Raw genomic sequence first — 22,331 nt, 5'->3', positions numbered from 1 at the left:
AATCAACGCTGGGCGGGCTGTTCTTTCTGCGTGGCCCGTTGCCATAGGAACAGCTGGGAACCGGAAGTGGGGCTGCGCGGGCGCTTCCCCTTCCGGGTCGGCGCCCTTACTGGCTCATCGTGGAGAAAGCTGCATGGGCCACCGCTTCCTGCGCGGTTTCCTGCCTGTGCTGTTGCTGCCGCCACCCCGCCGGAGCCCGCATCTCAAGCTCAACCTGGAGCCCGTCTCACCTTCCAAACGACCCCGCAGCCACCTCATGGCTCCGCCCCGAATCGGGACACACAACGGCACCTTCCACTGCGATGAGGCGCTGGCGTGCGCGTTGCTGCGCCTCCTACCGGAGTACCGGGTAGGTACAAGCCGCGCAAACTGACCCGAGGGCTGCCGCCAAATCGGGGTGGACCGCGTCTTCCTAAAGGTGTCCCGCCCGAGTACCCCTCTCCTCTCCTCTGCTCCTTGGAAGCCCAACATTAAATCCCTACCCGTGCGACCCTGACAGCCCCCTCACCTCCTGCGTCCCCTGCAGGATGCAGAGATTGTGCGGACCCGAGACCCCGAGAAACTGGCTGCTTGTGACATCGTGGTAGACGTGGGTGGCGAGTACGACCCTCAGAGACACCGATATGACCATCACCAGAGGTGAGTACTCAACTACCATTTCTTTAATTTTCTTGACTTCAGCTCTCCTCAGTGCCCCAGCCTCTCCGTGGTTCTTGTCAGCGAAGGGAACCGCCTCATCCTTGAGTCCCGTGGGACTGCTGTCTCCCATGCTTCCAATGCTCCACCTATTCCGCACCCAGTGCACCCCTGACCCCTCGCATCTGCCTTGGCCTCCCTTGGTCACCCCCAGGCCCCTCCCGATTCACTTCCTTCTTTGGCTCAGTCAGGCTTTTTTCCCACCAGCCTTATCATTACCCCACTGAATACCCCAGCAGGGACTAATCCATTCATGTGCCCTTGCTACCCTACCTAAGACTGCTGGGCCCACGTGATTGTGGTAGGTGGTGATAGTTCAGGTGTGTGTTGTCTTCTATGTCATTGACACTCTACCCCTGGGAAATGGTTCTTGTCCTCGGAGAGGGCAGAATCCACAGTACCTCTCCAATCTTTTCCTGCTCCTCAAGCCCCTGCCTCATCAGACTTTCTCAGTGAGTGATCCTGTCTTTTCTTTCAAAATAAATTGAGCTTTTCCTGCGTGTACTTGGTCAGTTTCTCACTCCTGAATCAACTCCCTCTTTCCAATTCAGGAAACCCTTCTGTTTGCCCCATTTCCAATGTATCACTTCCTGCTCTGGGACTCCGTATCTTAGCATTTCTACTTCTTGCCTGAAGAAACCAACTCTGCTTACGCATCTCCCATCTTGAAAACAAGGGACTGAAAAAAACCCAAAGCCCCCTCCCTCACATACACCACGCTGTTTAAAGTGGTTATCTCTGGGGTATCATGAGGAGGTTTTAAGTCTGTTTCTCTCTTTCTCTCTCTCCTTCCCTCCCTATCTTTTTTATTTAAGTTTACATATTACTTTTCATAAGTGATGTGGGGAGGGAATGCTCCCGGTGCGTACGACCTAATCTCACCCTTACTTCTCAGGCATTCTTCAAAAGAAGAGCTGATCCTGGCTCCACTTTTCTTTCAGTTCATTCCTTTTATCCATCCTATCTTTCCATTCAGCTGGGTCTTTTCCAATCTCTCTACTGGAAATGCTTATGGAAAGGGCACCAGTGACCTCAATGCCAGACTCAGGTTGCTGGTTGAGGGTTAACTGACCTGTCACCTTCACCCTCTCACCTTAACTGACCTGTTTGTGGCACTTGATGTAATTGACTGCTTCCTTTTTTCTGATGATTTTATATACTTTAAAAAACTGTGCCATATTTAACATGTAAAACAATATATTTAATATATCTGGGATATAAAACATAAAATGAACACCCATGAACCGATCTCCCAGCGGAGGAAATAGACCATTACCATTACCTTAGCACCTGTACCTGTGTGCCTCTTCCCCATCCCATCCCCCACTTCCCCAAGAGTAAGTGACATCCTGAATTTTGTATTCATCATGGCCTTGCTTGCTCTTGTGTACAGTTTAGCATGTATGTCTTATCTGTTTGCATCAACTATTTAGTTTTGCTTCTTCCTGAATCTTTTCTGGGATGTTACTGTTATTAGTCTTTATACCTTATGAGTATCTTATAGGTATTTTTGTGTTTACTTAATATTTAATAATAAAGATCATTAGAACGAAAAAATGCACTTCCTTGGTGATTCTGATGGACTGGTATTTAGAAATTACAGCTGTGGTTTCTATTATTCTAACAACTATCATACCATTTCCGTACCCTCTGTCCCAAGGCTGTTCAAATCCCTGCCTTCCTCACTAACCCGGAACATTGCAGGTGATCTTGTATCTCTTCTCCATGCTGGCTGGCACAGTGATTTTTCTGACATGCTCTGGCCTGCTTAAAGTCTCTCAATGGCTCCTTCTTACCTACAGATAAACTTCAAACTCTGAAGAGTAACATTCAAGGCCTGCCCTGGTCCAGCTCCTGCTTTATCTTTTGCCTCTCATTCCTCATCCCAAGCTGCTTTCTTGCAGTTCCATGGATATCTTTTGCTTAGGCATTATACACATTGTTCCCTCTACTTGGAGGAATGCCTTTTCTCCTTCCCCCTTTCTGTGTCTGGCAAACACCCACTAATTCATCTTCCAAGAATGACCTGAAGGTTCTTCTCCTGAGCCCCTTCCTCTCCCTCCCACTTTCCTTGTTTATAACTAGCTGGAGCATTCCTTTGGTTGTTCATGTCAGTGTGCATGGGGGTGTGTGTGTGGCCATGTGTGGCCATGTGTCCCTGTCCATCCGCCTTAGGAAGACAAACTTGAAGACAGGGACAGAGTCTTAGTTTTTTTCATCTCTAATGTTTACAACAAAGTCTGGGCATGTTGTAAGCACTGAGTTAATCCTTGTCAAATGACATCTGAGCCACCAGGGAAGCCCAGTGGATGCATGGGGACTCCAAACTCAAGTCCATGTTGACCCCTGAGGACAAGCCAAAGCCTCCTTAGCCAGGCTTTCTCCCAGTTCCCGTGGTATTCCCCAGCCTCCCCACCATGCTGCGCCTGTACGTGCACACACTGTGGGTGAACTGGGGCGTTTGGCGTCAGCCCCACTTCCCTGTGCTCCTCAGGTCTTTCACAGAGACCATGAGCTCCCTGTCCCCTGGGAAGCCGTGGCAGACCAAGCTGAGCAGTGCGGGACTCATCTATCTGCACTTCGGGCACAAGCTGCTGGCCCAGTTGCTGGGCACTAGCGAAGAGGACGGCATGGTGGGCACCCTCTATGACAAGGTGGGGACCCAAGGACAGAGATGCCCGCCACGTGCATCTCCACCACGTGGGCTAGAGTGACACTCAAGACCACACTCAGGTCAGGGTTCCTGACTCGTGCTGGCCCACCACCCTCTTGCTCAGTCAAGCCCATCTTCTCACAGTGGGGTGGGTAATCTCTCCTGCCTCCATTCTGGGGTGGTTGAGACATGGATGAGGTCATGTATGGGGAAGGGCTTTGAAAACTGTAAAGCATGCCCTGACATACATAAAAAACAATTGTTCAACAGCTTGGTAGTAGACCAGGCTGCTTATGTTTGGCAGCATGTGACTAAGGTGCTGGCTGCCCTGAAGGTGGAGGGCAGCGTATCTCAGGCACCGCTGTTTTCAAAGGCACAGCGAGTTCAGAAACTGAAAAGGGTTTGATTATGAAAACCTCTTCAGGTTCCACCAGCGCCTCCTGCAGGCAGTTCAGGTGCCTTTGGTTGGGCAAGCAACAAGGGCTAGTGGCCCTGGCAAGCATGTTGGATCCATGATTCTGAGGTCACCTACTTGACCCTGCTCCTGTGAAGTTCACAAGTCAAACTTCAGATGCAGTCAGCTCTGTTTTTTGCAGCTGGGCTGTTGAGTTGTTCTCTATCTCGGCTTGTCTGTCTCCTCTGACACAGCATTAGTGTGATCCAAAAAAGTTGAATAAATGTGAATGTTTATTTCTTTGTGTGTGTGTAATAAAGTTTTATTAAAGTATAAAGGAGATAGAGAAAGCTTCTGACATAGACATCAGAAGGGGGTAGGAAGAGTACCCTGAATGTTTAAGTTAGAACTTCTGGAATAGGTTTTAGACTGCCTGGGTCAATTTTCCCTTCTACTGCCGAGGGGTTTCTAAGCAACTGAACTAAATTATACCCAAGGTTTTATTACATTTCTGGTGTACTACATAGTGATTCACAATTTTTAAAGATTATACTCCACTTACAGTTATTAGAGAATATTGGCTATATTCCATGTGCTATAAAATATTTTCTTGTAGCTTGTTTAAGCATGTTCTTTTTTTATTTTTAAATGTTTATTTTTTTTGGCTGTGCTGGGTCTTAGTTGTGGCATGTGGAACCTAGTTCCTCAACCAGGGATCGAACCCAGACCCCCTGCATTGGGAGCTTGGAGTCTTAGCCACTGGATCACCAGGGATGTGCTTATTTATTTAGCACATAGTAGTTTGTACCTCTTAACCCCACCCCATCTTGCTCCTCCTCTCTTCCCTCTTCCCAATGGTAGCCACTAATTTGTTCTGTCTGTGAGTTTGTTTTTTTCTGTTGTATTCACTAGTGTTTTAGATGCTACATATAACTGATATCATACAGTATTTGTCTTTCTGTAACTTATTTTACTAAATATAATACTCTACAAGTCTATCCATGTTGTTGCAAATGGCAAATTTTCATTATTTTTTTCATTTTATGGCTAAGTCACATTCTGTTGTATACTATATTTTCTTTATCCACTCATCTGTTGGACACTTAGGTTGCTTTCATATCTTGACTATTGCAAATAATGCTGCTGTGAACATTGAGGTGCATATATCTTTTTGAATTAGTATTTGTTTTTTTCAGATAAATACCCAGGAGTAGAATTGCTGGGTCATACGATAGTTCTATTTTTAACTTCTTGAGGAACTTCCATGTTGTATTCCACAGTGACTGCACTACTTTACATTCCCACCAACAGTGTACAAGGGTTCCCTTTTCTCCGCATCCTCATCAACATGTGTTCCTTGTGGTATTTTTGATGATAGCCATTCTGACAAGTGTGAGGTAGTATCTCAATTGTGGTTTTAATTTGCATTTTTCTGATAATCAGTAATGTTGATGGCCTTTTGGCCATCTGTATGTCTTCTCTGGGAAGATATTCAGTTCTGCCTGTATTTCAGTTGGGTTGTTTGGTTTTTGATGTTAAGTTATATGAGCTGTTTTGTGGTTTTGGGTTTTTGTTTTTTTAATATTTATTATTTATTTATTTGGCTGCGACATGCAGGATCTTAGTTCCCTGACCAGGGATTGAACCCGGGGCCTTTGTATTGTAAGAACAGAATCTCAGTCATTGAACCGCCAAGGAAGTCTCAGCTGTTTGTATGTTTTGGGCATTAAAATTACACCCAAGTTTTAACTGAGCCTCGGGTTGGAGGTTCAGACCAGTTGGTGCTGGGCACAGAGGAGTTTCTTTTCCAGCTCTCCCTGAGTAGCACTTTTTCTGCATACCACAGATGTGTCTAAATGTAGGCCTATTTTAAGGCAATTTTGCGTTAAATACTGATATCCCAGGTTCTTTTCTGCCCCCAGATTCTTGAGGCATCCTACCATTTCTTTAGGCTCAGGAGATGCCTTGTGGCACATCACGGGCTTCCCCAGGACCACATTCAAGCCCTTGATGTCTAGTACTCATCTTCTCCCACTTGATGGGTGTGCTTGACCAGGCCCTCCTGTAGCTCATTAAGTGGATCAGTGAATAGCCTGCTCAGCCCACCTGGAGATTTACCCTCAGCCATGAGGATCCACCCCACAGAGCCCGTCATGGAACTCAAGACCTTCCTTGTTCAGAACACAGCAGCCCCCTCCCCACATATGCTGGCCTTGGCTTGGGCTTTGAGCTGTAGTAGAGTGAGCACTGGATCAGAAATCAGGTGATCTGAATTCAGCTCCAGTGCTGTACGCTCTCTGCCTTTTAGGAAGTTGCTGAATTCCCCAATTCCCTCTCTCCTCGTCCAAGTAATGTTGGGAGATCCTTGCAGGATCCTTGTGAAGATTAAAGACTGTATATGCATACATTTTGAGAGCTATAAAGCTTTATGCAAATAGTCAGTGCCCTCCAGAGCCTTTCTCCTACTGCTGCCTTAGATGTATGAGAACTTCGTGGAGGAGGTGGATGCAGTGGACAATGGGATTTCCCAATGGGAGGAGGGAGAGCCTCGGTACCTGCTGACCACCACGCTGAGCGCCAGGGTTGCTCGGCTTAATCCCACCTGGAACCAGCCAAACCAAGACACTGAGGTAAGGAGACCCTGGGGAGAAGAGACTGAGGTGTGTGAAAACCAGGGGAGGGAGTGAGTGAGTGGTCTTGGCCTGTTGAGCCCTAGCAGAGTTAGAAGTTTGGGCCAGCACCATGGTTCTCGTTCCCAGGCTGGGTTCAAGCGTGCAATGGACCTGGTTCGAGAGGAGTTTCTGCAGAGACTAGATTTCTACCAGAACAGCTGGCTGCCAGCCCGAGCCCTGGTGGAAGAGGCCCTGGCAAAGAGGTTCCAGGTATGGGCCTGCGAGGAGGCACTGTGGCCCTGGTTAGTGAGTGCTGGCAGGCTGCTGGCCTGTTGGGGCTCATGCTTCTACCCTGAGCCTTCTGTCCTGGCTCCACTTCCTTTTCAGGTGGACCCAAGTGGGGAGATAATAGAACTGGCAAAGGGTGGCTGTCCCTGGAAGGAGCACCTCTATCAGCTGGAATCGGGGCTGTCCCCCACAGGGACCATCGCCTTTGTTATCTACACAGACCAGGCTGGACAGTGGCGGGTACAGTGTGTGCCTAAGGAGCCCCATTCGTTCCAGAGCAGGTGAGGGCCTAGGGGTCCACCCTGCAGCCCTTCAGGCATGTTTCAACCCCATCAGAGGAGGCAGCCACTAACCTAGGCCTCTGCTCACCCCTTCCCAGTTCCTCACGACCTCCTTTTGCCCCCACCAACTCCCTCTTTCTGCTCACTCATAGGCTGCCCCTGCTAGAGCCATGGCGCGGTCTTCGGGATGAGGCCCTGGACCAGATCAGTGGAATTCCTGGCTGCGTCTTTGTCCATGCCAGCGGCTTCATTGGTGGGCACCGTACCCGAGAGGGCGCCCTGAGCATGGCTCGTGCCACCTTGGCCCAGCGCCCAGCACCTACGCCTGCCCAAGATCCCCTAGTCCAATAAAACTTCTTCCATCTCATACTGACCACATAATGTTCTATTACTGCCCTGCACTATTCTGGGAGCTTGCTTAAATTTGGGGAAAGTGCATCATCTATTATGTGCCAGAGCTGGTGCTAGGTATTTTCTGTTTTGCTTTCAAATAATTTTAAAACTATCTAGTTCTTAAGGGTAAATAACAACCAGATTCACAAGGAGTGACTAAAAAGTGAAAGAGCCAAGATCTAAACCCAAAGTCCATGCCTTTTTTTTCCTTCAGTGTACCCCAGTGCAAGTCACTGGAAAAGACAGTCTCATAATTAAGTGGAAAACAATAAAGGACACTTATTACTGAAAGTGGGAGTGAGGGGAGTGGGGATGAGCAGGGGGTGGCCCTGGGAGAGGGTCCCAAGGGGCAGAGGTTGGGGATGTCTCAGTAAACAGGGGTAGATCATGAATAGAGCCTCCACCCCCGGCTGGGGGCTCTTGAGTTCGGCCAAGCACTGGGCTAAAGCGTGGAAACTGGGCATTGACAAAATACAGAGGGATGTGGGTGATCCGGCCTGTGGACCAGCACTGCAGAGAGAGGGAAGCAAAGTCAATCAGGCTGGGCCCAAAGAAGGGGTATTTATGGCACAGCCACCCAGCAGCCATGGCTCTCAGCTCCTCCCACTCCTGCAGCCCAGCAGCTGGCCTACTCACCACGCTGAGCAGAGCTCCTTTGTTGAAGGAAGGATGGAAAGTGATGAGCTGGGCCTGGGCTCCTGGCTCCCCCTGGATAATGCCACTAGATGAAGAAGAGAAGGTGAGCAGGCAGCTGGAGGCAGGAGGCAGGTATAATGGGACGTGGGTTTGGTATGGGAGGGCCAGTGAAGAACCCAGCACTTACCAAGGAAGTAGCTCAAACACGGGGCTGTTTCGAGTGCGAAAAAGGAGGATGACTGGTTTCCCATTCTGGACCCGAGGATTGCCTATAAGAGATGGATGAGGGATAGGAAGGCTCTCTGGAGGCCGAATCCCAGGGCAGGGGCACAGCAGAACTGCTGCCAGGACGTGGATACACTTGATGAATGGGAAGAAGGTGCAGCCTCAGCAGAGGCCTTCCTCTCCACCTCTCACCTTTCATGAGCACAGCCAGCCGCTCCCCGCTTGGGTCCCAGACCATGGAGTGAGCCTCTCCCCCAAGTCTGCGAGTCAGAACAGCAGGTTGAGGGGCTCTGCGTGGTCCCTCCCAGCTTTGTCTCTCCGCCCCTTCCTCACCAGCCAGCTTACCTCTCCTCGCCATCCGGCGTCTGTACGGTGGTCTCAGACAGATCTGCCACTATTGTAGCGGACTTGGCGCCTCCAACATGGCCCTTTCCCTCGCCTGTGGGTCAGAGCAGGTGCTCAGTGCTCTTAGGTATAGGAAGGGGCCCCCTCCCCCGGCCCTGTCTCCTCTCCATCACAGGCATCAACGCCTCTCAAGTCTTCCGAGATGCTTTCCTTCCCTTTTTCCTTCAGAGCAGCATACTCCACAGGGCTCTTTCCTCCCTCCGACTACCCCAGCTATTGTGCATCCGGAAGTGTTGCCCCTGACTCACCACAACGTTCTGGGAATGACAAGGAGTAAATAAGCGGTTCCCCCAACACAGTGAATAGCAGGCGGTTTCCACTGGGACTCCAGCAGCCAGTCTGGGGTCAGGGAGCAAAGGGCAGGAAAAGGGTGGTCTATGGGAATACAGGAAGGACGCACAGGAGGAAGAGAAGTGGAGGTAGGGGGACGCCTGGGGAAGTAGAGCCAACCTCCTCCCCAGCTCCTGCACCACACACTCCTTCCTACCTGGCATCGCCCCGAGAGGGTAGGCCACCGCTCGCAAGTCCACATCTGGGCCTCCCAGACTCTGCCAGAGAGAAGCAGGCCACAGCTTAGAGTTCCAGGTGTCACAGCTTGGACCTCCCAGCCTGTCAGTCCCAGGTTCAGGGGAATGGGAATGGGGACAGAAGGCTGTGCAGCTGGAAGTTCCAGGAGCCTAGTGCCTTTCTCCATGTCCTTCCTGCCCACTCCCGCTCTCCCCACTCACCGAAAGACAGCTGAAGGAGTGGTAGCCAAGACTTTGCTGCCATCTGGGGACCAGAGCAGGTTTGTAACCCCACCTCCCCGAAACCAGGGAAGGGGAACACAGGTCTCTGTTGAGACATCCCATACCTAGGAGAGAGGGGGGGAGAGAGTGAGACAGGGAGACAGTATCCCCAACACCCCACAGACCCCCTTCCCTGAGGTACAAAGGACCAGAGAGGGGAGGAAGTGGGAAAGGGTTGAAACAGGAGGAAACAGCGAGCAGAATTTTACACCTGAGGAGCAGGGCCGGCGCTGCGCCTTGGATAAGTTTAAGACTGAATGGATAACTATTACTCTCCTCCCCTAGCATACTTCCCACCACCAGGCAAAGGCAGCTCTTCCCTCGAGTCTGAGGGGTGTGGCTGAAGTGACCCCAAGAGGCGTGGGGACCAACTCACCAGGATGGCAGCGTCCACGGGGGAAGCTGAGAGCAGCCGCCCCCCACTAGGGGCCCAAGCCAAGCTGGTAACAGGTGCGTGCCCAGGGTGAGAGAGCACCTGGGCACAGCCGGAAGAGGGTCTGCAGAAGGGGAACGGTGTGGGGTCAGAAGGCAAGAAGAAAGCCTTGTGGTTCTATCCCTGCCGCCTCCTTCTAAAATTGCCCAATCCCTGTGGCCCCTCTGAGTTCAGCAATAAGAATCACAGACGTTAAAGGAAAACAAGAAGGAAGCAAGGGCAGTCACTACCAGGAGGTCCAGAAAGGGTGAAAGGGAGTAAACCTGAAAGAGACAGGAACTTCATTTTATTATTATTCATTTATTTATTGGCTGTGCTGGATCCTTGTGGCTGTGTGGGTTTTTTTGTCTAGTTGTGGTACATGGGCTTCTCATTGTGATGGCTTCTCTTGTTGCGGAGCATGGGCTCTAGGGCGCGTGGGCTCAGTAGTTGTGGTTCCTGGGCTCTAGAGCACAGGCTCAATAGTTGTGGCTCCCAAGCTTAGCTGCTATGAAAAATGTGGGAATTTTCCTGGATCAGGTATCAAACCCGTGTCTGCTGCATTGGCAGGCATTCTTTACCACTGAGCCACCAGGGAAGTCCGAAAGGGACAAGAACTTGTGACAAGTAAAGCTAGCTGGTGCTGGGCTGGGGATATGCATGCTCTGCTCTAGATGAGAACCCTCTCTCCACAGGACCATCCTGCCTGGAGGCCAGGGTAACCCATGACATCACCTCACAGTTCCAATCTCATATCTTTCTAGAGTCACCTGCCACTCCTCAGAATTCATCCTGTGCTCCCAAACCTGTCTCTCTCTGTTTCCTTATCACAATTACCTTCCCTCCTCAGTGCTCTGCCTCGTTTTCTGCTCATCAAAGATGGTGTGTGTGGCGACCTTCCTGACTAGGCTGGGAACTAACTGAGGACGCCAGCTGTATCAGTCAGCTCTGAATCTCCAGAGCGACATACTTGGCCCAAAAAGTGCAGGCTACTCTGTCCCTTTTCCTCCCATCTATATACCCACCTTTAGCTCTAATGAGGTCTCAGGTCACCAGTCTACAAGTTACTCTCTTAATTTTACAATACGTCAGTTTACAGAGATCCATCTTATTCTTTTCAGTGGCCTCACTGTATTCCACTGAATAGATGAACTATAATTTATTCAGTCGTGCCTCCACAGACATTTCAGTTGTTGGTGATTTTTTTATTACAAGTACTACTGGAAAAGTATTCTTTATATCTTTATGTACTCATGTCATTATTTGTGTAGAATACAGTATTAAAATGGAACTGTGGGTAAAAAAGACTTGCACCTTTCAAAAGATAAATATGCCAACAAATGATTTTATGAAAAGTTTGTGGGGCTTCCCAGGTGACCCAGTGGTTAAGAATCTGCCTCACAATGCAGGGGACACCAGTCCGATCCCTTGTCCGTGAAGATTCCACAGGCCAGTGCACCATAACTACTGGGCCAGAGCTCTAGACCCCAGGAGCCAAAACGACTAAGCCTGTGTGCCGCAACTACTGAAGCCTATGCTCCCTAGAGCCTGTGCTCCTCAATAAGAGAAGCCACTGGAACGAGAAGCCCGCACACTGCAACTAGAGAATAGCGCCTGCTCACTGCAACTAGAGAAAGCCCACACACAGCAACAAAGACCAAGTGCAGCCAACATAAATAAAATAATTTTTTAAAAAGAAAAGTTTGTACCACACTATGCCATTTTTCCTACTCTTGCTAATAATGGATGTTATCAAACATCTCAGTTTTAATAATACTGTCATTCTGAACGGGCAAAAAAAATCCTATATATTTTTCTAGTCCTTTTAATTATGTATTTTTACACTTAGTTTTTTTATCAGCTTGGAATTTATTTGTATATAAAATGTGAAGCAAGGCTAAACTTTATCATTTTCTAAATGGATAGCCAATTATGTCAAAACCACTAAAAAAAAAAAAAAAAGAAATATGAACTTGTCTATTGCAATGCAAGCCAAATTCATCATATATTAAATTTCCATAAATTCCTAGATCTGTTCCTGAATGTTGTGATACATTGATCTGTTTGTCTGATCTTATGACAATAACTTGGTATTACTGTAACTTCATAAAACATTTCAATACCTAGAGGCAAGTCTCCTCTCAATATGCTTCCTTTTCAAACTTCTCATGGCTACCCTTCCACATTTATTCTTTCATAAAAACTCTAAATGCCATTTTGTCCAGTTCACAAAAACAAACAATTCAGTAGAATGCTAATCGGAAATACACTTAACTTGACATCTTTATGATTAAATTTTCCTATCCAGGAATACAGCATGTCCCGCCATTAATTAAGCTTTTGTTTAATATTGACTTCCCTGGTGGCTCAGACGGTAAGGCGTTCTCCTACAATGTGGGAGACCCGGGTTCAATTCCTGGGTCAGGAAGATCTCCTGGAGAAGGAAATGGCAACCCACTCCAGTATTCTTACCTGGAAAATCCCATGGACGGAGGAGCCTGGTAGGCTACAGTCCATGGGGTTGCAAAGAGTTGGAAACGACTGAGCGACTTCACTTTCTTATTGGTACTAAGGAAAGCTATGACCTTTTCAGTTTCCTGGATCCAATTACCGTACTACTTACATTTCTTACCAGATTAAACAGGTTTCTTTTAGTTGAATCTCTTGTTTTATCTAGGTGTAAAATAATATCTCCAAATAAAAATTAATTTTATCTTCTTTCTCAAGACTTTACCACATTCCTTTTGTCTTACTGCACTCACAAGAACATCCAAAACTACTGTTGATTAACATGGTGGCAATGATACCTCTGTCTTTATCTTGACATTACTGGAAAAACTTTTAGTATTTCCTATTTCACAGTTTAATATGGCAGCCACTGATATTGAGTACATATTCTTTATGTTTAGGTCATCTCTTTGTATTCCTATTTACTTTATGCATTCAGCAGGATGTCTGTGTATTCAAGGGCATTTATTGATAGAAACATTTTTCTCCCTTAATTTGCCAATGTAATAAATCATTTTAATATATGTCCTAATGGTAAACAGTTTCTAATTTCTGTAAAATTCCACTAGGTTAAAATTTTTTTTTTTTAAATATGCTTTTGGATTCTATTTGATAGTCTTTTATTTAGGATTTTAAAATCAGTACGCAAATATTTTCTTATACTACCTATTGTCAGGTTTCAGTTTTAGGGTCACAATAACTTTATAAAAAACAAATCAAGGGTGGGACAGAAAGAGGATATCAATGGGAAAACTGGTGAAATGTGAACAAAGTCTAGAGTTTAGTTAATAACATTCAAAAAAAAATAACAACGTTCAAATGTCAGTTTCTTAGTTTTGACAGATATGACATGGTAGTATCAGATGTTAACAATGGGGGAAATGGTGTGAACGTATAGCCAAACCCTTTGTACTATCTTTGCAGCTTTTCCAAAAATCTAAAATTACGTCCATATAAAGTTTATTAAAAGGAAGAAACAAATCAGGAGGCTTTCCAAATTTTTCTATGATCTGGATTAGTTCCAATAACATGGAGATTATCTTTTCTCTGACAATTAAGACAAACTACCATAAAATCATCAGTCTGGCATCTTTTTTAGTGGTACAACTCATCCATTTTGGTAACACATATTTGGTAGAAAATCAAACATTTCCTTCGATTTTCAAATGTGCTGGTCTAAATGTATAAAATATTCTCTAATAATTCTTCTCTATTTTCTTCCATATTCGTGGTTCTCTCTCTTTTCCCATTCTGAAAATAGTATACTTTTATTTTCTCTTTTGCCTTAATAAAGTGAGCCAAAATCTGTATTCAAAATTTAAAGAACCAGTTTCTGGTTTTATATTTAGTTAGTTCTTGTGAGGATTCTTTTTCCATTTTCACTGGTTTCAGCTCAAATCCATATTAATCCCATATCTACATTAATTGCCTTTCTCCCTTCTGTTAAACTTGCATCTGGCAGTCCTCTCAAAAGACTGTTTTTCCACTTCATGATCCACAGGTGCACAGTCCCCACAAGCCCAGAAGCCCCTAGTTCTGTCCCTTTTTCTAGATTATTGCTTCGCAGAACCTCCACCCTGGCCTTAGGCCTGCTTCTCCCGTAGCCATGGGAAGCGCTGTGAGGACGAAGAACTTTTCCTCCCAGACCTCCTCACCAGCTCACAGTCTCGGGCCAAGGTAAGACACTGCTGGGACTCACCGGGTAGACAAGGACGTGGGATCCAGAGTCCAGATGAGAATGCAGCTCTGGCAGGCCACAGCCAAGACAGAGGCACTGAGGGGCTTCCAGGCCAGGGCCGCCACATTGCGCTGCAGCCGGTGCTTCAGGGAGGGGACTATAGTGCTGGGGTGAAATGGGAAGGGACAGAGTCAAAGCAGGGACACTGAGGACCTGAGTGTAACTGAGGACAGACATCCAGAGAAGAAAGCAGATCATCCAGGGCCTGGGGGTACGGTGGGACAGAGGATAGGATAAAGGCTGGGTTTGGAAAGAGGATGCATCCAGTTGTGGGGCCTCCCTGACCCCAGTTCTGAAAAGAGCCATCAGACCGGGCTCAGGAACTGCAGGACTCCCCGGGCACTGGAGCTGGAGAAGAAAGTGGGGACTAAGAGACGGAGACTAAGGAGGCAGAGCCCACCCAGGGTGCCACGCGCACCTGTTGGCATTATACACACGGACTGAGTCATCCAGCAGAGCCACAGCGAACTTGTTGGTGTGGGGGTGCCATGCAAAGACCCGCAAGCAGCAGCTGGACCTGGGGCAGGAGTGAGAGTGAAGAGTCCAAACTGCACCTCACCATACCTGGGCCCAGAGCTCAGGCTGCCTTCCACATGAGACCATTACCATTTTTTGCTGTTTCTTTTTTTTTGTTTCTTTCTTTATTGGAAGGTAGGAGCGAGAACATAGGGAACAGTCAGGGAAGGGGTGGGAGGAGTCTCTGCCTTGTTTTCCCTCTCCCCAAAAGAAGTCTCAAGGTTCAGGACTTCCTTCCAACAAAAGCTCCAGAGCTGGTGCACTCACCAGTTTGTGACTTGAGCAAATTCAGCAATCAGATCTTCGCTCCTAAGCTGTAATAAAGCAGACAGAGGATGCACTGGGACAAAGGGCACTCATCTCCTCAAAGCTTCCACAGGGAACTGGACCATTCCCACCCTCTGCCTTCCCATCACAGCCTGACCCTAAGGCACAGAAAATGGTAGGAGTTAAAAAAAAAAAAGAAAGAAAATGGTAGGAGGGGAGGAGCAGCAGCAGGGAAGGCCAGTGGCAGAAGCCAAACTTACAGACAGATGGGGAAACAGGGACCCGTGGAGGGAGGAGGCCCATCGACAGAGTGCCAGGGCCCAGCTGGATGCCGTCTTCACCCACTCAAACACTGTGGGGTTGAGGAAGCAGCCGTGATTAAACTGTTCACAGGGCTCTCACTGGGCACCCTCCTAGGTGAGGGCTGAGCAAGGGCAAGCACTCTCCAGGCCCTTCCACCCAACAAATGATCTGGACACCCATTCTGCGGCATGAGGGGTAGGTAGAGGTGACAGGAGATAGCACCAGTGGAGACAACTGGGCCAGGAATACAGGGCTGAAGGGAAAGGCGCTGGGCCAACAGGTATTGGGATGAATGACGGGGAATATGGAGGGGAGATGGCAACCACAAAACTAGAGAAGGCTGGAGGTAAAGACACTTACCCTCCTCCTCTGAATTTGCAATTTCATTCAGCACCCCAAAAAGGCCTACATCACGCCTGAAGAGGAGAGGGAACTGTGAGTTAGACAGCTTTGATCCCTTCACTCTCCCCTCTAAGTTCCTCCATTCATTCATTCATTCAATAAACACACACTCAGAATAAGATCAGGGACTTCCCTGGTGGCACAGTGGCTAAGACTCCACACTCCCAATGCAGGGGGCCCAGGTTTGATCCCTGGTCAGGGAACTAGATCCCACATGTTGCAACTGTAAGATCCTGCATACTGTAACAAAGACCTGGTGCAGCCAAGTAAGTAATACATAAATATTTAAAAAATAAATAAGAGCACTTCCATTTAATGAGTGGCAACTATATGTCAAACACTTTACCTTGTCCTTTCATTCTACCCATTTCCTCAATGAGACAACTAAGGCTCAGAGGTCTGTCAGGGCTTTGTGTGCAGATCAAGGAGTCAGGACTTGCCCAAAGACAATGAATGGAAAGTCAATGAAGGAGTTTCAGTTAAGGAATAAACTAATCACACTGGCATTTTAGAAAGATCAGTCTGGCTGCAGATTAGAGGGAGACAAGAATGGAGAGAAAGAAATAGGTTAAGAAGCTACTTCAGGAATCTAGAAGAAAGGTCAAAATGGCCTGAACCACTGGGGGTTGAGAAAAGAGGACAGGTCTGAGAGCTTGAGGAAGTAGAATGGACAGGATTGGAGGACTAATTCGACATTAGTAAGGTAAAGAGTAATATCAAGGGAAACACCTAGATGATAATTATAGCATCCAACACTGATTACACTATGCCAGGGCTGGGCTACAGCTTCACACTCAACATCTAACTTAGCTATTATCAAAACCCTACACAACAGGGGTAGTTATCATCTGCATGTTTAGATGAGAGAACAGGGAGTGTGAAAGGTTGATTATCAAAGGTGAACTAGGTAGAAAAAGCAGAGTCAGGATTCAATCTGTCTGTCTGTCCCAAAGCCTACATTCAAACCACTTACTCTTATATGACTAACTAGGAAGGGCATTCCTTGAGATGAAAAACACAACGAAGACACTGGCATAGAAAGGAAAACAAAGAGATTGATTTTGAATGTGCTGAGTGTGAAGTGTGTAGAATATCTGACTGAGGGTGTTGAACAGACAAGTGAACACCAAGGTGTGTGCAAGTCCAGTTCAGGACATCAATATTTAAAAGACAACAGATGGCTTCCCTGCTGTCAAAGCGAAAACAATGCCCAGTTGTGAATGTGACTGGTGGTGAAAGTAAAGCCCAATGCTGTAAAGAACAATATTGCATTCTCCAGAACATGGAACCTGGAATGTTAAGTCGATGAATCAAGGTAAACTGGAAGTGGTCAAACAGGAGATGGCAAAAGTGAACATTGACATGTTAGGAATCAGTGAACTAAAATGGACTGGAATGGGTGAATCTAATTCAGATGACCATTATATCTGCTACTGTGGGCAAGAATCCCTTAGAAGAAATGGAGTAGCCCTCATAGTTAACAAAAGAGTCCAAAATGCAGTACTTGGGTGCAATCTCAAAAATGACAGAATGATCTCTATTCGTTTACAAGGCAAACCATTCAATATCACAGTAATCCAAGTCTATGCCCCAACCAGTAATACTGAAGAAGCTGAAGTTGAACAGTTCTATGAAGACCTACAAGACCTTCTAGAACTAACACCCAAAAAAGATGTCCTTTTCATCAAAGGGGACTGGAATGCAAAGTAGGAAGTCAAATGATACCTGGAATAACAGGCAAACTTGGCCTTGGAGTACAAAATGAAGCAGGGCAAAGGCTACCAGAGTTTTGCCAAGAGAATGCACTGGTCATAGCAAACACCCTCTTCCAACAACACAAGAGAAGACTACACATGTACATCACAAGATGGTCAATACTGAAATCAGACTGATTATATTCTTTGCAGCCAAAGATGGAGAGGCTCTATACAGTCAGCAAAAACACGACCGGGAGCTGACTGTGGCTCAGATCATGAACTCCTTATTGCAAAATTCAGACTTAAATTGAAGAAAGGAGAGAACACCACTAGACCATTCAGGTATGACCTAAATCAAATCCCTTACAATTATACAGTGGAAGTGACAAATAGATTCAAGGGATTAGATCTGATAGACAGAGTGCCTGAAGAACTATGGACGGAGGTTTTTGACATTATACAGGAGGCAGTGGTCAAGACCATCCCCCAAAAAAAGAAATGCAAAAAGGCAAAATGATTGTCTGAGGAGGCCTTACAAATATCTGAGAAAAGAAGAGAAATGAAAGGTAAGGGAGAAGGGGAAAGATATATCCATTTGAATGCAGAGTTCCAAAGAACAGCAAGGACAGATAAGAAAGCCTTCTTCAGTGATCAATGCAAAGAAATAGAGGAAAGTAATAGAATGGGAAAGACTAGAAATCTCTTCTTCAAGAAAATTAGAGATACCAAGGGAACATTTCATGCAAAGATGGGGACAATAAAGGACAGAAATGGTATGGACCTAACAGAGGCAGAAGATATTAAGAAGAGGTGGCAAGAATACACAGAACTATACAAAAAAGATCTTCGTGACCCAAATAACTACGATGGTGTGATCACTCACCTAGAGCCAGACATCCTGGAATGTGAAGTCAAGAGGGCCTTAGGAAGCATCACTACAAACAAAGCTAGTGGAGGTGATGAAATTCCAGCTGCTGCTGCTGCTAAGTCATGTCAGTCTTGTCCAACTCTGTGCAACCCCAAAGATGGCAGCCCACCAGGCTCTCGACCTTGGGATTCTCCAGGCAGAAAGTGCTGCACTCAATATGCCAGCAAATTTGGAAAATTCAGCAGTAGCCACAGGACTAGAAAAGGTCAGTTTTCATTCCAATCCCAAGAAAAGCAATGCAAAAGAATGTTCAAGCTACTGCACAATCACACTCATCTCACATCCTAGCAAAGTAATGCTCAAAATTCTCCAAGTCAGGCTTCAACAGTACGTGAACTGTGAACTTCCAGATGTTCAAGCTGGATTTAGAAAAGGCAAAGGAAACCAGAGATCAAATTGGCAACATCTGTTGGATTATAGAAAAAGCAAGAGTTCCAGAAAAACATCTACTTCTGCTTTATTGACTATGCCAAAGCCTTTTACTTTGTGGATCACAAAAAACTGGAAAATTCTTCAAAAGATGGGAATACCAGACCACCTTACCTGCCTCCTGAGAAATCTGTATGCAGGTCAAGAAGCAACCATTAGAACTGGACATGGAACAACAGACTGGTTCCATGTTGGGAAAGGAATATGATAAGGATGTGTACTGTCACCCTGTTTATTTAACTTATATGCAGAATATATCATGCGAAATCCAGGGCTGGATGAAGCACAAGCTGGAATCAAGATTCCCAGGAGAAATATCAATAACCTCAGATATGCAGATGACACCACCCTTATGGCAGAAAGAGAAAAATTAAAGAGCCTCTTGATGAAAGTGAAAGAGAAGAGTGAAAAAGCTGGTTTAAAACTCAACATTCAGAAAACTAAGATCATGGCATCCGGTCCCATCACTTCATGGCAAATAGATGGGGAAACAATGGAAATAGTGACAGACTTTATTTCTTTGGGGTCCAAAATCACTGCAGTGGTGACTGCAGCCATGAAATTAAAAGACGCTTGCTCCTTGAAGAAAAGCTATGACAAACTTAGACAGCTTATAAAAAAAAAAGAGACATTACTTTGCCCACAAAGGTCTGTCTAGTCAAAGCTATGGTTTTTCCAGTAGTCATGTATGGATATGAGAGTTGGATCATAAAGAAGACTAAGTGCCGAAGAACTGATGCTTTTGAACTGTGGTGTGAGTCTCCTGGACTGCAAGGAGATCCATCCAGTCTATCCTGAAGGAAGTCAGTCCTGAATATTCACTGGAAGGACTGATGCTGAAGCTGAAGCTCCAATACTTTGGCCACCTGATGTGAAGAACTAAGTCATTGGAAAAGACCCTGATGCTGGAAGAGACTGAAGGCAGGAGGAGAAGGGGACAACAGAGGATGAGATGGTTGGATGGCAACACCAACTCGATGGACTTGAGTTTGAGCAAGCTCCAGGAGTTGGTGATGGACAGGGAAGCCTGGCATGCTGTAGTCCATGGGGTCACAAAGTGTTGTACACTACTGAGCAACTGAACTGAGGGGACTTCCCTCCTGGTCTAGAGGTTAAGAATTCACGTGCCAATGTGGGGGCACAGGTCTGACCCCTGCACTGGGAAGATCCCACATGCCACAGAGTAACTAAGCCTGCGCACCACAACTACTGAAGTCCGAATGCCTAGGGCCAATGCTCTGTGAAAAGAGAAATCACTGCAATGAGAAGCCCTAGCACCCCACAACAAAGAGTAATCCGTGCTTGCCACAACTAGAGATAGCTCCCACACAGCTGCTGAAGACTCAGCGCAGCCTAAACAGAACTTAAAAAAAAAACAGCTATTCATATAAAAGATAGCAGGAAGCAACTTCCCCGGTGATTCAGTGGCTAAGACCCCATACTCCCAATTCAGGGGGCCAGAGTTCAATCCCTGGTCAGGGAACTAGATCCGGTAGCGCAACTAAAAGATCTCGAATGCCACAAAGAAGATGTAAGATCCTGCACAACTAGAACCCAGAGCAGCCAAAAAAAAAAAAAAAGACAGCAGGAAGAGAAGTAGCAGCTCGACAGAGGCAGAAACCCGAGAAAGAATCCAGGACTGAATGGGTTTTCAGACCATGATCTGATGTTTAGCTTCACTCAAGGAGACATGCAAATGAAACTGTTATGCAAAATCAAATATCAAAGTTTGATAGCACAAGTGTTAGAAAACAGGCACTCTCATACACTTATTTTGGCTTTGTTTCATTTTTAAGTTTTTATTGGAGCATAGTTATCTCACTGCTGGTGGGTCTATAAATATGTACAACTTAGAGGCCTATATGGCAACAGCTCATGAAATTACAAATGAACAACAAAAAAAAAGAAATTACAAATGAACACACCCTTTGAACCCCTACTTATAACGATGCTGCTGCTGCTAAGTCGCTTCAGTCGTGTCCGACTCTGTGCAACCCCACAGACGGCAACCCATCAGACTCCCCCGTCCCTGGGATTCTCCAGGCAAGAACACTGGAGTGGGTTGCCATTTCCTTCTCCAGTGTATGAATGTAAAAGTGAAGTTGCTCAGTCATGCCCAACTCTTAGCAACCCCATGGACTGTAGCCTACCAGGCTCCTCCGTCCATGGGATTTTCCAGGCAAGAGTACTGCAGTGGGTTGCCATTGCCTTCTCCGACACAATGATAAGGATAATACTAATAATGGCTAACTCTTAAAGGGATTAACATGTGTTTTACTTATTTAATCATCACTAGAACCTTGTAAAACAAGTTTCATTTTACAGATGAAGAAATTGAGGGACAGAGTGATTAAGTAACTTGCTCAAGGTCACACAGCTAAAAAGCGGCACAGCCAGGAACTAAATCCAGGTTTCACTCCTACACGTATAAAATGTATGACCCATGTATGAGATTATTCACTGAAACCTTATACCTATCCTTTCTGAGCTTCAGGTAAAGGCTCAGAAAGTGATAATGACATGAGGGAGCAAGTTTACATAATTAAACCAGAAAGGAAAGCAAGTCACTGGAGATGAAACGAACTACCGTTGCACAGCCTTAAGTTCCACAGAAAGGACTGATACTTTGATGTGTTGAATGACAGACAGCTCTGAGCTACAGAGAGCCAGGAAGCCCAGGGCAGAGAGGTGGTGACCTCACTGCCTCCAGGATTTGCAGACCACTGGCCCAGGAGACCCTTTGCCAAATCTCACCAAATGTTGATGCATCTCTTCCACACTTGCTCCCGGTGGTGGATGAAGGCAGTTCTTGTGCCATGGTCCAGCCTTCCAGGGGTCTTCAAGGGATCCTTAGTCAGGTTTAGGACAGGAAGATTGATCCACTATAGCCAGAAATGAGAGGTATGACAGTGAGTGAGTTCTACTTCCCAGATCTCTACTGAACCCCCGTTTCCCATTTCCACAAAAGAAACCCTTGTGGAACTGGGGAAACAAGTCTTATTTCCCTTATCGGTAAAACCAGAATATTTCATAGCTATGCTGTGATTATTAAATCACATTATTAAAACATTTGTGGAGAACACCTGACTCAGAGCCTCTTCCACGCAAACGCTCAATAAACGTCCATTTCTCTTCCTTTTCCTTGCCAGCAAAACCTCGGGGGAAAAAACTCCCCAGGTTGGGCCTTCCCAGTTGTCCCAGATACCGTCTCCAACTTTTCAGAAGTCCTCCTGCACAGTCACATCCCCTAGATTCGCCCTCACTCTCTCCATCCCCGCTAGGCCCGCCTCACAGCTCCTCAGCATCCCTCATCCTCCAATCCCAGCTCTAAAATACACTCCATCTCTTCTATTCTTCTCCATCCTGGGAGAGGTTGTTTCCAATCCTCCAGTCTGGGGACCGCGACGCGCCCCCTCCCCTCACGCTGCCTCTGCTCCCACAAACCCTCCGACACCCCATGCCTAAAGGTCCCCTCCCACCTCGCCCCGACCACCTGGCCCCGGAAGTCGGGAGGCGGCCTCTCACAGCTACTGCCTGTCACCAGTTCATTATTGTGCTCGTAAAGGGTGATTTGTCCCCTAGGCGGCGGCGGAGGGAACAACCCCAGGGAGCACATCTTGCCCGTCCCGAGGAATCGGCAAACTCCCAGAGCCCCGCTCCTCCGACTCTTAGTTCCCGGGTTAGATTCGGATGCGTACGGATAGCCGCTTGGGACAAACGGCAATGCAAAGCTCAAAGAAAGTAAACGGAAGAGCGCTGG

At 46.7% G+C, this 22,331-nt stretch overlaps 2 protein-coding genes across 2 annotated transcripts; one reads left to right on the top strand and one right to left on the bottom strand.

Annotated features, from left to right (window-relative positions):
* Nucleotides 1-74: 74 nt before the first annotated feature.
* MYG1 (MYG1 exonuclease) lies at nucleotides 75-7,291 on the top strand. Its single transcript, XM_020895064.2, has 7 exons — nucleotides 75-349; nucleotides 527-639; nucleotides 3,191-3,350; nucleotides 6,221-6,373; nucleotides 6,503-6,625; nucleotides 6,743-6,924; nucleotides 7,077-7,291. The coding sequence occupies exons 1-7, from the start codon at nucleotides 134-136 to the stop codon at nucleotides 7,273-7,275; spliced, it is 1,146 nt and encodes a 381-aa protein (XP_020750723.2). The 5' UTR covers nucleotides 75-133; the 3' UTR covers nucleotides 7,276-7,291.
* A 206-nt stretch (nucleotides 7,292-7,497) lies between these two features.
* Nucleotides 7,498-22,263, bottom strand: AAAS (aladin WD repeat nucleoporin). The gene is made up of 16 exons (XM_020895063.2): nucleotides 22,065-22,263; nucleotides 21,326-21,453; nucleotides 15,476-15,531; nucleotides 15,073-15,164; nucleotides 14,813-14,859; nucleotides 14,448-14,546; nucleotides 13,991-14,134; nucleotides 9,748-9,868; nucleotides 9,312-9,436; nucleotides 9,071-9,131; nucleotides 8,832-8,922; nucleotides 8,524-8,617; nucleotides 8,371-8,438; nucleotides 8,141-8,222; nucleotides 7,954-8,038; nucleotides 7,498-7,827 (listed from the first exon to the last, which is right to left on the bottom strand). The coding sequence occupies exons 1-16, from the start codon at nucleotides 22,185-22,187 to the stop codon at nucleotides 7,600-7,602; spliced, it is 1,644 nt and encodes a 547-aa protein (XP_020750722.1). The 5' UTR covers nucleotides 22,188-22,263; the 3' UTR covers nucleotides 7,498-7,599.
* Between the last annotated feature and the right edge of the window lie 68 nt (nucleotides 22,264-22,331).

Source organism: Odocoileus virginianus, chromosome 24 (genome assembly GCF_023699985.2).
Source record: "Odocoileus virginianus isolate 20LAN1187 ecotype Illinois chromosome 24, Ovbor_1.2, whole genome shotgun sequence".
In the NCBI taxonomy this organism is placed as follows: Eukaryota; Metazoa; Chordata; class Mammalia; order Artiodactyla; family Cervidae; genus Odocoileus; species Odocoileus virginianus.
This window is presented reverse-complemented; position numbering and strand designations above follow the sequence as displayed.

Bases quoted from the DNA above. Each gene is read 5' to 3' on its own strand.
- MYG1 (XM_020895064.2), top strand. From the start codon at position 134: ATGGGCCACCGCTTCCTGCGCGGTTTCCTGCCTGTGCTGTTGCTGCCG. The intron at 640-3,190 runs GTGAGTACTCAA...TGTGCTCCTCAG, and splicing joins CGATATGACCATCACCAGAG to GTCTTTCACAGAGACCATGA. The intron at 6,925-7,076 runs GTGAGGGCCTAG...GCTCACTCATAG, and splicing joins CCCCATTCGTTCCAGAGCAG to GCTGCCCCTGCTAGAGCCAT.
- AAAS (XM_020895063.2), bottom strand. From the start codon at position 22,187: ATGTGCTCCCTGGGGTTGTTCCCTCCGCCGCCGCCTAGGGGACAAATC. The intron at 15,532-21,325 runs GTGAGATTTGGC...TCTCCTCTTCAG, and splicing joins AAGAGATGCATCAACATTTG to GCGTGATGTAGGCCTTTTTG. The intron at 15,165-15,475 runs GTAAGTGTCTTT...TCAACCCCACAG, and splicing joins TGCAAATTCAGAGGAGGAGG to TGTTTGAGTGGGTGAAGACG.